Below are 15,187 nucleotides of genomic sequence, written 5' to 3'. Positions count from 1 at the left end.
TTGCACTGGGGCGCCATAAAAAATTGACTAATAGAAAATGTGAAACGTTTAGTTTTTTAAACAAATTTTATTTTATCAATCAAATCTAGATTATTTTTTACCACCATGATGGAGTCTAAGAAATCATTTGAAATGCGAGTACGTAGATGGCTATAAACCAAAGCGAATCCAGAGAAATCACGTTCAACTTTTACGCTGGAGAACGCTGCACCGTAAACTACTTGCGAGATTTCATAAAGCCGATTCCATTTTGTTTTCTGGTTTTTCTTCCAGTACGCAAGAATGTTGAATTCAACGTCTAATGACACTCGCGGTTCATTAAGAGTCCATTTTAAAATTAATTGACGAATATCTTGATCTGACTCTAAAGCTGCATTAGCAACATCTTGTCTGGTTCCTCCTCCAGTATATTCAATAAAACGGCGTACTTTTTCAGCATAAATTTCTTCTGAGTTCATAGGAATCATCTCTTCAGAAGTATTTGAGGAATATGACGCATTTAATTGTATGGATTCTTCTGTTGATGAAAAACTTGATTGTTCTCGTTGAGTACAAAGTTTTTGATGAACTTTGATTAGCTGTATAATTCTTCTATTCAACATTTCTGTATTAAACAGTTGATGACCCGATGTAAAGCAAAATCTAGGATCCATAACTAAAGCAGCAATAAATGCTTCACATTTAAAAAAAACTTGTTCTCGTGTATTGATTGCGTTGGTCAGTAGCATTTTTAATCCCAAATCACCTGCTGGAACGTCCTCAATTCCTATTTTCATTTGAATCCATCGAACGTAGAATTCACTAATTGATAATTTTGCGGATTGAAAATCCATCATAGCCGAATGTATTGGTAAAAATGCATCGAAATATTCATCTATTAAACTCCATGAAGCATCATTTAATTTTAATTGGTCGTGTCTTAGCCTTTGATATGCTTCTGCGTTGGTATGGAAATCTTCTATCATCAAAAACGTGGAATCCCAGCGTGGTTCAATGTCTACACGAGGTTTTTTTAGATTTTTAAATGTTTGAATATATGCTACTTTCTTGGATTCGATAGCAACTTTTCTGATGTTATTTAATGCATCTTCAAACATTGATGTCACGTCCTTAGCAGCTAGCTGACACACATGTGCGCCACAAAACATGGCTGAACAGAACGATCCAACTGATTTTTCAACACAAACAGTTTGGGCTTCACTATAATTCCCTTCTTCATTCTCTAAAGCGCCAATATCAATTTCCTCGTCTTCGAAATCTATAAATTCGTCACCATAAATTTCAAGGATCACTTTCATTTGAACTTGTGCATTTTGAAGAATTTTTGAAGCCTTCGTCATGTTTTTTCCTTGATCTGTGCAAGTTGCGTAGATATCATTAGCACATTTTCCAATTTTTCCAATTACATTTTCTAACTGAGCAGCTAAAATTTCGCCAAACTGTCGACTTTCTTGAGTAAGTATGCCTAAGGTTCTGTCAGCTATTTGCCCGTCCTTCACATATCTACAGCTAACTCCAAACACGTTTCTTCCATATCGCGACGCACTATCAAACATCAACGAGACAAGAACATTTTCAGTTTCTTCTCTTATGAGCGAAAAAATATTTTCACACGCAAGTTGAATGTAGCGTTTCATGCTGTGACGATTTATAACAATTTTGAATTCTTTGAGTGCATTTTTCACTAAAGACAATTGTCCGATTTCATCAGCTGACGCGAAAGACAAGTTACGGTTCATCATTAACTTAATCATTTCTCTAATTAATTGATTTACATCAACATCCAGCTTGATTCGTTTAATTAATTGAATCTCATCGTTATTTCGATTCCTTGTAGCCGAAGTAGTTTCAACTAAGTCAATTTCGCCAGCTTTTTCTTTGTGTTTTCGAAGAAGGTGATCTTTGAGGTTACTTAACTTGCCTTTGTAAAATTTTTTGCACATTTTACACTTTCCTCCTTCTTTACTAATTTCAAATTGACTTTTCACTTGTTTGTGCAATAAATTATTCTCCATATTTGTCTTTAAATCTTAAGGAAAACAAAAACAGTGACAAGAAAATAGTTATTCCAAGATCTATTTATACCACAGGACAATCGTTTAAACCGCGAAAAATGAATAATTAGATTAATAATCGTTTTTTAATGCGGCTGGGAAAATCGTTTTAATGTCTCAAACGTAGAAGCGAGCATTCCAAGTCGTCATATTTTAGTCGTTTTAATTGACAATTAAATTCAGAGTTGCCAACATTTTTTACATGTGAAATGCCAGAAGCGTGAATGTAAAATGCCATAATAATGCCCTTTTTCATATCGCGGCTGTTTCAAAATGATTCCGTCACTTTATTTTGAACAAATTTCATCAATGAAATCAACTAGTTAATCTTCGGATCGGAAGTCAAAAGTTGTTTTTAATTATCCTTAAAAATTCTTGAGGGGCAAAAATTAATTTCAACTTTTTTTCCAAAATAAATTCTTTTTCGAGAACTTAAATTTTTCTGTGTCAAAATGCCAAAATAAAGGTAAATGGCCATAAAGTACCATTGGATAAAAAAAAAATGCCAATTTTCCAAATATTAGCAACCTATAATGCCATGTGGTTTGATTGAGGAGAGCAGACACATAAATATTTGATTCTAAGGCATTTAATTGCCATTTAATTTGTTTGAGTTGTATCATTTACAATCTGAAAAGGGATATTTTCTCTTTAAAAAACGTGCAAGAGAAAAAAAAATTTTAACAACCAAACATTATCATTGATATTTGTTTTATTTGGAATAAATTTTCGGTTAAGATCACTACTCTTCAAAAAACGATTCTGACGGTTCGGTTAAATTAAAAGATAAATTTTGGCCAGAATTTATGCTGTAAATGGTTCGATCCTTTACAAGTTCTACTTTTCTTTCTACTTAACATAATTTCTAATGTGGCACAGGACGCCATATAATAAAAACCACATTCAGTAATAAAAACTAAGTTTGAGACTAAGTTTTTACATTCTAATAAGGGGAAATCGAGACTTTTGTTTTACTCGTTAAATTAATCTGAAATGAGCAATAAAGTTGTACAATTTTTTCTTCTAAAATAAGAAACAGCAAATGTCTCAGACATGAAATTATGTCAAAATATGTGGATTGAAAATATTTCTGACATAATTTATGTCGGCAGAAAATGTCTCAGATATAAAGTTATGTCAAAATATGTGGACAGAAAAATGTTTCTGACATAATTTATGTCGGCAGAAAATGTCTCAGATATAAAGTTATGTCAAAATATGTGGACAGAAAAATGTTTCTGACATAATTTATGTCGACAGAAAATGTCTCAGACATAAAATTATGTCAAAATATGTGGACAGAAAAATGTTTCTGACATAATTTATGTCGACAGAAAATGTCTCAGACATAAAATTATGTCAAAGTAAGTTCGCAGAAAAATATTTCGGAAATATTTTATGTCGGCAGAAAATGTTTTAGACATAAAATTATGTCATAGTTGGTAGGCAGAAAAATATTTTGGACATATTTTATGTCGGAAGAAAATGTTTTAGACATAAAATTATGTCAAAGTAAGTGGACAGAAAAATGTTTCTGACATTTTTATGTCGGCAGAAAATGTCTCAGACATAAAATTATGTCAAAGTAAGTTCGCAGAAAAATATTTCGGACATATTTTATGTCGGCAGAAAATGTTTTAGACATAATATTATGTCATAGTTGGTAGGCAGAAAAATATTTCGGACATATTTTATGTCGGCAGAAAATTTGTCTTGGACATATTGGACAGATAACAACTCTGGTGACATGTATATATGTCTGTGTATATACACATACAGACTTACATAATTAAAGATATATAATGACATGTATTTTTTACAAAATTCTAAAACCCTGTACTAAACAATACAATATTATACTTATTCTATTATATCTGTTGTTGCTACAAAGACTATTTCGATCTTCAATCAAGTTGAAGATCGAAATAGGACTAGGAAAAAAGGACAAAAAGTGGGCTTTATATACTGTGTGCTAACTTTTACAATACCATGGCAACAACAGACCATGCAACTGACTACTATTTGTCACTACTAATTATAAGGCTCCTTTTATCTGTTAGATCAATTCCAAATTTTGAAGAGATTGTGTTCCAAACTTTTAAGGTTTCTTTCCTCAGACGAATGCTTTAAATCTGTTACTGAAGAGATAACATCACCTTATAAATATTCTTTATTTAAAAAACATTCAAAAGATCCTCAGAGATTATCAGATGGAACTGAATGACTTAGTACATTTACTAAGTCATTTGGCACTTTACAAGAAACCATCAACAACTGGATCATGTTCTTTGCTAAAACTGGGTAAAATTTCTATATTTTGCAGCAGTATAAAATATAAAATTGCGAAAAATCTGTAGCATGGCAAAAAAAAAACCTGAATGCAAGTTTGAATTCAGCATGGCTAAATATGAAAAATAACAAGTTCCAGAAACAATGTAACACAGAAATGTTACACAAGGGAAAAAATCCTTAGTGTAACCTGTTTGAACTTATTAACTAAAAAAAACAGCAATAACTTCATAACTTGAAGTTCATGATTGAGAACCATAGCAAAAATTTTACTTACCAAAAACACACAGTTTCAAAGTTATTTTTTGAGCATATTATCAAAGAGGATTCTCCAATATTAGGCTAAATTGTTAAAAATGGACAAAAGTCTTAAATTTCTAGAGCCCATTATGTAAAGAGAAAATTGCAGCTTTAAAGATTTTCAGGAAAAATTAATGATAAACTTCTTTAAAAAATATTAAGTCTTCTTTAATTTTTCAGAACCTATTTTTTATATATTATTAGAATTATTATATATGAAGCAATATCATAAAAGATGATAGATGCATGAAGCTTTCATACAGAACATGAGGTATGAAAAAATTTAAGTTCAGAAAGATAAAATTAATTGTAAATTACTGATCATCTGCTTTATAATTCCTTTTTAAACATGTTTCTTTTAAAAAATTTTGAATAACTGATAGCATAAATATTTCTAGTAAAACAGGATTTGCCTTAAAAATTGTATACCATTTACTTCATTTGAGAAAGACAACTTTGAATTGACCATGTCAAAATGCATAATTTAAAATCAAAATAACAAAATTTCTATAGAATATACATTTATTAACATCATATTGCTAAACTAAGCACCAGAATTCTATTACAAAAAGTTTCTTGAAATTATAATTGGGAAAAGAAAAAAAAAGTCAAACTATAAGTTAAAAATACTATTTATCTTTTAATACAGTTCCTTTAACTTCACCATTATGTCTCATTTCATCAAGATCTTTTTTTGTTTGTTCTTCAAGAACACGAATATCTTCAATTGTCATACCATGCCATTTATCAATCCAACAAAAGACCTGGCGATGAAAATTAAACAACAAATTTCTTACTGATTTCATAATTATACTTTCAACATGTGTTTGAAGTCCCATCCATTTAAACTTCACATCATATAACTTATAACAACACATCACAGGATTTTGTTTTTTTTCCCAACCAACTCCAATAAGTGGGCCTCGTCCAGTTTTGACAGATTTTATTTTAGATGGATCTTCTTCTGCTTTATAATCATTAGGTCGGCAAGGATCATTCACAATATCAATTACATCAACAGTTCTTTTATCTAGCTTTTTTTTCGATAAATGGTGCACATTTTCTATCTCCCCTGTGCCAGGTTCATGACGTGACTCAATTACAATAAAGAAATTATCAGCCATATAATCATTTGTGTACACAGTCCTGCAGTATGGATAAGCATTCCAAGCTCTTTCTATAATTTCTAAGCTCCCTTTTGGTGCTAACGCCCGAATAATCCTTGGAACCTTTTGTGACAAATGGATTACTTTGTGAGTATATTGTCCTTTAAAAACTTGACCACTGCATTCACCTTCAATTACTGACTCAAATGGTTCGTTCTTTAAAACTTCTATACCTTCCCCACCGCCCGTTTCATTTTTACTTGCTTCAGCAACTCCATAAAGCTGCCCAACCTGATACTCTTCAACAGATATGGGTAAAATTACTCTATATTCCCTAACAATATTACCAATTATTTCATTACCCTCCGCCATTAAATAGTACTTTTGTAGCGGCTTCCGCTCAGAAGGATGCTTTAAAAAAAGTCATCAATTTTTTTAAGTTACAGAACGTGAACTGCTAACGGCATTCTGGTCACACGTCTTATTTTGAAAATCAAGAAGCCCATATAGTGTAGTTATTAGTGTATTGGACCAGTTATATAAATGACGTCAGGACACTCCTTCGCAACAAATTTAAAATAGTCAGCTGATATCGAAATTCAATGCTCTCCTTGTAATCTTTTAGTGACCTGTAGCTTATAAATATATAGCAATATTTAAAAGAAACATGTCATGATTATATCATGTAAATCAGTCCTCATAAGATCATTTCCTTCAAAAAAAAAGTTTTTTATTTCTTCAAAGAATAAGTTAATGATGAGTATTTTTTTTTTTACATCATAATTAATTTTACATAAAAATTCAGTACAAGAAACTAGAAAGCAAAAAGCGGGAAAATATACCGCAATTTGACTTGTAAGTGGCAAAATTGCGCAAAATTTTGATTTTAGATTTAAATTTTTTGATTTTACTTATTCATTTCAATTTAAATTTTTTTTTTTCTTTATTAACACATGCACTTCAATAGAATATTTCATTTCCTTAATGTTTGGTTCTAAAAAAGGTAATCTTGATATATTATTCGCATGAGTTTAGTGGATGATGGACCTTTTCTTTTTAAGTATTTATATAAAAGTTTCTTGCTGTAAGTTTGAATATAAATACTTCGTACAAATATGTTAATTGATTGAGTCGTGTTTATCAAAAGGATCAACAAGGCCTGGGCAACTTACTCCGGTCGGCTTCACAAGTCCAGTGACGGCTGGAGAAGGAGGGGGGGAGGTTCAGTCGCCACCCCTCCTGCAGAAAGATAGGTCATATGTAAAGTCATTATATAGTTCTTTATCATATTTTTAAAAAGTTTAGAATTTTATCTACAAAAATACTCAAAGCTCTTGTAAAAATAAAATGCTTGAAAATCATCCTCACCTAGCATGAGTTCTAGAGCGAAATTCCCCCCAGTCCAACCCAACCTTCACCCCCCCCTTCCCTCCCACCCTCTCGACGATCCGTATGAATGGTTACCATTTTTTAATATAGCTTTTATATCTATTAAAGTGATGATGATTTCCGTTTATTATTAAATGTGGCATTTTTTTCATTTGGAAATTTTACAGTGGCAGCGGGGGAGAGGGTGAGGCTAAACTTTCTTTCTGAACACGTTTATGTGGTAATAAAGACATTGGGCAATGATATAATGCGTTGTGTGTAATGCTAAAAAAGACGTTAAGACTTTACAGGAACTGGAGCCAATTCCCGTCAATAAAGCAGTTTTCTTTCCGCCCACTCCCCAAATCTTGTTCATTTAATGATTAAATTTTAATCTTTCTTTTCAAGATCAGAAATGAAAACACGAAAATTTGTTATTCTCGTTACGAACTGTCATAATTAACATAATTAACATAGAGTAAAAATATATTCTGTCAACTGGGGTGGCTTTGGCCACGAATTGTAATTTATTTTGAAAAAAAAGATTTGAAATATTTGAACTTAAAAGTAAAATGATTTCTTTTGTTATAGTGATTAGTTCTTTTAGTTAACTCCTAATGCAACAATCGAACTTGAAAGTTCAAACCTGAAGTTCGGTTTCAAAATAGGTTAGTACTAGCCTTGAGTCCAAAAAACAAGTTTGAAGTATGAGTTGCGCTTTATAGTTTGATTATTGCACTCAGCTTTAATTTAGCTTCCTAAAATTAATTTTGTTTACCAAAGTTAATTTAGTTTACAAAAATTAGTTTAATTTACTAAAATTCATTGCAATTGAGTTAGACAGTAAAACCTCTGAATGTTGTTATTGAAATTTATTTACATACTTGCAAATATTTGCACTGTATTTATATGGTATATTCTTTCAAAGAAGTGTTTAAATCAAAATTGAGTCAGCAATATTGAAAGGAAGGGGAAGAAAAACAAACTTAATAAAATTGTTCATCAAAAATTCTTCACAAAGAGCAGTTTAAATTATATAAATGACCTTAATGAGTACACTAAAAGAAAACGCACCGACGTGTTCTCTCTAGGTTTGTTGAAGACAAAAGTATTGATGACCCAACGCATTTGTGTAAAGAAGATTGTGAGAAACATAGCCTCTTATTGAAGCAAAAAAAAAAAAATCAGATTACAGCGATGCATTATAAAATTAGCTTATGTTTTTATCCCGGAAACACGATAAGAAAACTCAGCAACCAAAAACAATGCGCTTTGTAAATTTAATATACTCTCCTTGCTTTATTTATTTAAACTACTTTGAATAACGTTGAAGATAAAAAATCTATCCATGGCTCACCTTACCTCGCTTCACCCTACCTACAGCCACCCAACCATCCACCTACACATATGCGTTCATGCATAACGAGGTCCTATCTATGACCGGATGGCCAGATTATTCTCACATGCCACAATTTGTTTAAAAATAGAAAAAAACAATTTATTAACATTCATAACATAGACAAAAAATTAAATTCGACATTTTAACACATTTACATTGCATGCCTAACTAATTAAATTCGATTTTTCAAAAACGTTCGTGGGTGTTGCATTGTTGTCTAAGTACTTTTTTCATATCAGACATTTTAAATTGTACATTCGTATGCACAAAACTGTTAATTGGAGAACTTTTTTTCTTGGTAAGCAATTATGTTTAAGTGACTATTGACGTCACGAAACTGCCACGACTGATGATGTTGGGTCCTTGCTTTTTTTTTTTTCACTTCTACCAAATATAATTCAGTGCATAAAAATAGTCTTTATATTAAGAAATTTGTTAACACTCTGTTAAGATTTGATTCTTTAATGCCCCCTAGATCTTTGCGAATCACACTATAGAACTGCTCTATTGTACGATCAAACATTATTTATCTGGGCGATCGAATAAACAAAAGGAATAAAGAAATATATATTTTATATCATGTACGATAGAAATTACTGCTATCATATGCAGTAGAAACTAAAAGCTGTATATAAACTATCGGTGCTGTTTTTTTGCGGTGATTCCCAAAAATAATTAAACTGGTCAGACACGTATTTGACGGAGGATTTAATCGGAATGTATATAGAATGTTAAAAATGCACGGTGGCTTCGAATATGTTTGTATTTAAAAAATTGCAAAGCATGATTTCCATTGATAATTTCCCCAAGGCTTCAAATCAAAGAAAACCTAATGCGAATACGTTACTAAAAAAAAAAATAAAAGCATCGCGTGAGTTATGAAATTGTAAGTATGCACGATTATTATTATTCATATGTTGGCTCAAATTATAGATTAAGAAGCTTTTTTTTTTTAAAATGAACACTTTTTGAAGGAAAAAGGTTGCGTTGAGAATTTTTAACATTGTTTCTTAGATACAAATAGACACAAACTTTGTTTTTTCAGTTACTTGTGAAAGTAAATGCTGTAAACAGCTTCTGAACAGAAATCGCAAAATAAAATTTTTTTCTTTATGAAAATCACTTTCGAAGTGGTTAAAAATTTTTTACAACTTTATTGCACCTGATAAAAAATAAGAAATAAAAATAAAAGTGAAAAACACAAACGCCTGAAAGTTTACATTTTAAAAACCACAAAAAGTGCGGTTTTAAGTACGGTGTCTAATTAAGTAAAGCGATCGCTACATTTTATAATAGTTAGATAGTTGGTTAACAGGAACATATAATCTAATTCACATTCTTTCGATAGCCGAAAATGTATCTATAATTGAAAATAGTTTCTCTGTAGTTGCTAATTTAACTGACGCTGGTTCAATTCCTATTAGTTGTTAAGGGGAATATATTTCATTCCTAAAAAACAATTTGTTCCAGAAATTAATGTAAAAACGTCGAAGAAAAGTAATTTAGTTAAAAAAAAGGTTGGCAATTTTTAAAGTGGGTTTTTAAGTAAATTTTTCTTTTTTTATATCAAATTGTTAATTTAAAATGTTGGTTTTTTTAGTCGGTCATAGTTTATAAAAAGATATCGTGGAAATAATACAAAATTTCAAAATATTTACCTAGATTATTAATAGATTTATTTTTTCATTCTTAATAAATACGAAGTTGATTCGTTCGTTAAATAATGGCTTTATTTGTTTAATCGTAGCGACAGGCCGCTGTTTTTATACGAAAAAATGGATTAAAATTTAGGTTATAATTCTCATGAAAAGACTTCAGTCCCAGCTAGTTGAAATCCTTCTGCTAATATACCCAATTTTCTTCTCTTAGTTTATTTGTGGGATTGTTTTTCTTTGGAAGTATGCCGCTAAACTTTGTGGGTCCAAACTTCGTTGGTCCAAACATCAGATTAGAAATTTGATTACTGAGATTGTTTCAGCGGATAAACATTGAGGTTAACAAGATGAAAGGTTCAATCGTTCTAATATGTCTAAGAGCATTTTAACTTTCTTCTTTTTTGTTTTAAAAGAACTCTAAGCTTGTTTGAGATCAGGCCAGCTTCTGTTGTCACTTATAACATTAATAAATTACTAATCAACAGGCTTTCATGTAGCCAGCGCATTAAGCAAATAAAGTTGATGCTGTTGTAAAATCGTAACTCTGGTATTGACAATAAGTTTCTTAAATTTGTTTGTCACGCTTAAATTTTAAAAAGTTTAAAAAATTCGAACGGAGTGGTTAAAAAAATTTTTTTTAAGTATTTATTCGAACAACAGTGTTTTCAAATTTTTTGAATGAAGGTTTCTGCGCAGACGCCGTTATTATGCTTTTGCGCCGGCATCACGTGAGGTTCGTCGCTAGGCTTTTTTTTATTTTTTAGTTCTAATAAACCTTTTATCAATATTTTCGTTTCCTTTGAGACATTTTTACAAGAGCAAAAAATATAAAATGAATTTCAGCAAAAGTTAAACTTAGTTGTTTTCTTTTCCTCGCCATCTTCTACCAACACAAATTATATGTAAAATAGTAAGAAAAAAGCAAAGTTGTGCAAAGAATATCCTTAACTACAGTAAACAAAATGCAGTTGGATAAGAAGAAAAGTAACGCAAAGAACTACGAGAATAAAAATACTTCTAACTGGATGAAATTGTTATGAAAAAATTACTTTCGTTTTTTTGTAAACTTTAAAACGTGTTATACGAGTATAGAAAATTCACTAGCGTCATTTTTTAATTGTTTTTTTTTTCAAGATTTTTTAATTTAATGTCTGTTTTAGTTGTGTCTTGAATCGTTTTACATGAATTGTTTTAAATTATTGAATTGTTATTCTTAACTTTCCACTATTATTCTTAACTTTCTGTTTCTTTGTTAAGTTTTTTTAGAAAACGGTTTTTGAAAATTTTTTCTTACAACCATTTTGATAGTTCTAACTTTTTAATTAGATTAATCTTTGTATAACTGCAATAGTTATATTCTACTATAGGAATAATTAAAGTTCCCTGCAAATATCACGATCAAATTTTGTTCTATTTAAACGCTGTCTTTCATTAAAAGCAAAACAATAAACTTTGTGGAAACTAAAAATGGTTTGCGACAGAATTTCGGCATTTTCATAACCATTCTTCCTGATTTTGTAACAAAGGACTCGGGTGAAATTTAGGGGAAAAGGGATTTTTGTAAAAATTTAAAAAACTAAATTTTCTACCTGTTTATGTAACTAAAAAATAAAAAGCGAAGAATTCGGAGTAATAAACTTGACTTCTATTTTCTTATAAAATATGTAATAGCTTACTAAATATGTAATGCAGTTGTTTGTGTGTGTGTGTTTGTGTAAAGTGTTTTTCGAACTGGATTTTCCGTTTATGTGTCAATTTTCAAAACCGTTTTCATAAATTATATTAGCAGTGTGGTGTATTCACATTCATTGCATTCATCTCCTTTTAGAAAGCTTAAAAATTTATAAAAGAAGTTGAATCGTACAATGAATAATACAAAATCAATGAAAGTTTCGGTGAATGGAAAAAAGTATTTTATATCGGGAATTCAGAAATATACTTCGCACAAAGAAATATTGTGTGCGATAGCCAAAGTTACTCGATCAGCTTACAATAATACTGAAAGGGCGGAAGGAAAGTCTTCTAAAAATCTCTATAGTGCGAACACCATTCAAAACGATGTTAATACAAATAAGCTTAATCAATTAAAACGCGATTGCAAAACTAATCGAAATAAACCTATTGAATTTTTTAATACCTCTACAACAGATACGCGCATTATATCAAAAGAATGCAAGAAAAAGCGATACAAGGAAAGTTCGATTAAAAGCAGTCAAAATAAACACCTAAAGACAGAAGAAAAACATTCGAGGCTAAACAACCAAACCGAAAACGATAACAAACCTGCTGGAGAACGAAAACATAAAAAATCAAAAAATAAAAGTGGGGAAAACTCCAACTCAGTGTATATTGTAAAAGTAGCTGATAATTTCCAAAACAAAAATTTGAAGCGTAACAAGCTGCGACGTAGACGTAAACTTCGTAAAAAGTCTCTTGAGAAAAACGAAGAAAATTATACTCCAATTCTATCTGCGATTGACCACTCTCAGAAGTGCGACCCATCAAAAGCTTGCTTAAAACCGAAAAAGAAGACAGATTGGATGAACGATTTCATAAACTCGACGCACGTTTATTACGTTGATGGAAAAGATTACCTGGAAGGAGAACAAACTATGACAGCCGACGCTTTTTTAAACGGTGGAACAGAAAAAGACAGTGGTTTACCGTCGCCTGATTTTAATTCCTCTGAATCACAAGATACAGATAATGTAAAACGAAAAAGTTTAGTCGTGTCTCATATCAACATTGAACAATTATTTTTAGATCAACTAGCTAGAATTGAAAAAGAGCTGATTAAATCTACGGACATCGACAAACAGAACTCCAATCAAAACAAAACGTTTCTTAAAAATACCAACGGCGATGAAAAAACAGAAAGTTTACAAAATGTTAACTCCGAGCAGAATGTTAATCAAACGAACTTTGTAGAGTTAGGTTCACAGATTAACACTGATAATACTTTTGATCAGAGGAATCAAAGAGAGAGAGCAAACATTTCAAGCAAATATCAAAGTTTTGAACAATCGGTGGCCAGAGATTCTTTGGTAGATGATCCGTGTGAAGACTACTTGTCAAATATAGAACCTTCGTTTAATTTGCAGAAAAGTTTAGATAATTTATTAGACTTTAATAAAAACATTGTTGGCCACACTGACCAAACCAAAAACACATTAATTAACAGCCAACCTTTTTCAGAAAAAATAACATTAACGGAGAAACATAAAAATTACGATCGAAAAAGGATTATTAAGACAGATATATCACCGCCAATTTTAATGAGCCCTGGAGCAATCCGAAAACAAAAAAGCCTGAGGAAGCTTCAAGCTGTCCTTGGAGAAGATGTAGCGAGTATGGTATTTCAAACGGCTGATACGTCAAGGTTAAAAGATACAAAAAACAACGAAAAAACAAACAAGAAAAAGTTAAAAGAAAAACGAGTCAAAAAATCAAAACCAGCAAAAGAGAAATGCAACGAGCCTGAGTATATATCTAAAGATTTATTTTTTGAAAAACCTACAGAACTTTTAGAGTACAACGTTTTTCGAAAGAAAGAAAAACCAAAGAAACTCTTAATAAATAAAATATCCAAGCCTCAAATTGTGGCTAAACTTAAAAAAGATTTCATAAAAGTGGAATCAACAAAGGAACTTTCAATCGCTAGTAAAGACGTCGAAGGTGTTAGCGATTGTTTAGATAACGCAAAAGAGCATTTTTTGACGTCTCAAACTCATCAAAACCAAACATCCGACGAACGCAAAGAAAATATTATTTTTGACACCTGTTCAAATAAAAGCGAAGAAAACGCGAGCGCAAGCAAAAGCGAAGAAATGTGCGTAGAAAGTAATTGCAGTAACGCAAACGATTCTGATAAACCATCGATCGGTATAGATAATCCTGTTTCAATGTCATTTGAAGAATCTATAGATGAAAGAAGTATTCTTGAACAACAGTTTATAGAAATTAGTTTTTCTTTGCTTTACATCGAAGAGCAAAATTTAGATTTAAATTTGATAATATCCCACCTTACGGAAGAGTTAGAATTGATAAACGAAATCGAAGAACAAAATCTAGATGAAATAGAAGGAACCATTCTTAAAGAGTTAAAAGACGTAATAAGTTTGCTCAGGTCTGTCACTGATTTAACAACTTATCAACGACAAGAAATGGTCAACAACATAAACTTATTAGACCAGTTAGACCAAGATCTAAAGACAAAAAAAGCAGCTCTTGAGAACTTGAAAAGTGGTAGCTGGAGGACTAACGCCTACTGCGCTCCTAGATCGCTGATTAAGCGTTCAAAGCAAAAAATGGGGCCAGGATTATACGACAAAAAATTTAGCTTTGTTTAAAGTTGATGGTTATTTTTTAGAAAGTTTTGAATTTTTATCTTGCCTCTGTTTGACAGATTTTATATTTATACTTTAAGTTTGTTCATATCTTTCCATTTTTTTAACAAAATTTTCTTAACCTTTGATTTACTTGCTTGTGCTTTCTGAAGAAACCATTCTAATGAATCGCGCATTGCAACGTCTTTTTATATTTCGGTTCTTTTAAAAAGTTTTTGCTATTAAAATCTTTTTTTCAGTACGAAAAATGAAATAAGAACTTATTTTATAGCTAGAATTGCATATATTCTTTACAAAGTATCGCAAAGCGATTTCATATGATTTTTTTTAAGTCCCAAATTTGTGCATTTTCCAAAAAAGATAAATATTCAGTATGATATTTTAAATTGTGAAACGTTATTTATGAGAAAGTTATTTGTAAATGGTGTATATATTTCATACAAAAGCATTTTTATTCTAGAAAACATAAATGAAACATCTACGCTGGAATTGCAGCGTTGTAATTCAACTTGAGACGAAAAGTAGCAAAATAAAAAAAGGATGTCTTTTTTTTTTCTGTTTTAAATACGTTGTCTGTTTTCAATTGATGAAGAATTTAGTTTCGATATAGGTCTTCTTGCGCACCGATCTTGAAACTAAACTAGATGAGTTGAATTCGAATTTAGGATTG

The 15,187-nt window shown here is 30.9% G+C and overlaps 3 protein-coding genes across 3 annotated transcripts; 1 reads left to right on the top strand and 2 right to left on the bottom strand.

The window, feature by feature from the left end:
* Positions 1-47: 47 nt before the first annotated feature.
* Positions 48-2,731, bottom strand: LOC149883257 (uncharacterized). The gene has a single exon (XM_090099347.1). It carries the CDS (start codon positions 2,013-2,015, stop codon positions 57-59), a length of 1,959 nt encoding a protein of 652 aa, XP_089955473.1. The 5' UTR covers positions 2,016-2,731; the 3' UTR covers positions 48-56.
* A 2,416-nt stretch (positions 2,732-5,147) lies between these two features.
* LOC145181087 (phosphatidylinositol transfer protein alpha isoform-like) lies at positions 5,148-6,226 on the bottom strand. The gene has a single exon (XM_080056085.2). The coding sequence runs from the start codon at positions 6,119-6,121 to the stop codon at positions 5,273-5,275; it is 849 nt and encodes a 282-aa protein (XP_079912211.2). The 5' UTR covers positions 6,122-6,226; the 3' UTR covers positions 5,148-5,272.
* A 2,948-nt stretch (positions 6,227-9,174) lies between these two features.
* Positions 9,175-14,888, top strand: LOC145181061 (uncharacterized). Its single transcript, XM_080056045.2, has 2 exons — positions 9,175-9,402; positions 12,000-14,888. The coding sequence occupies exon 2, from the start codon at positions 12,037-12,039 to the stop codon at positions 14,518-14,520; it is 2,484 nt and encodes an 827-aa protein (XP_079912171.2). The 5' UTR covers positions 9,175-9,402; positions 12,000-12,036; the 3' UTR covers positions 14,521-14,888.
* The last annotated feature ends 299 nt before the right edge of the window (positions 14,889-15,187 follow it).

Source organism: Hydra viridissima, unplaced genomic scaffold (genome assembly GCF_058129835.1).
Source record: "Hydra viridissima isolate aposymbiotic clone 2 unplaced genomic scaffold, HvirCarnegie_v1 scaffold_10, whole genome shotgun sequence".
Lineage (NCBI taxonomy): Eukaryota > Metazoa > Cnidaria > Hydrozoa > Anthoathecata > Hydridae > Hydra > Hydra viridissima.
This window is presented reverse-complemented; position numbering and strand designations above follow the sequence as displayed.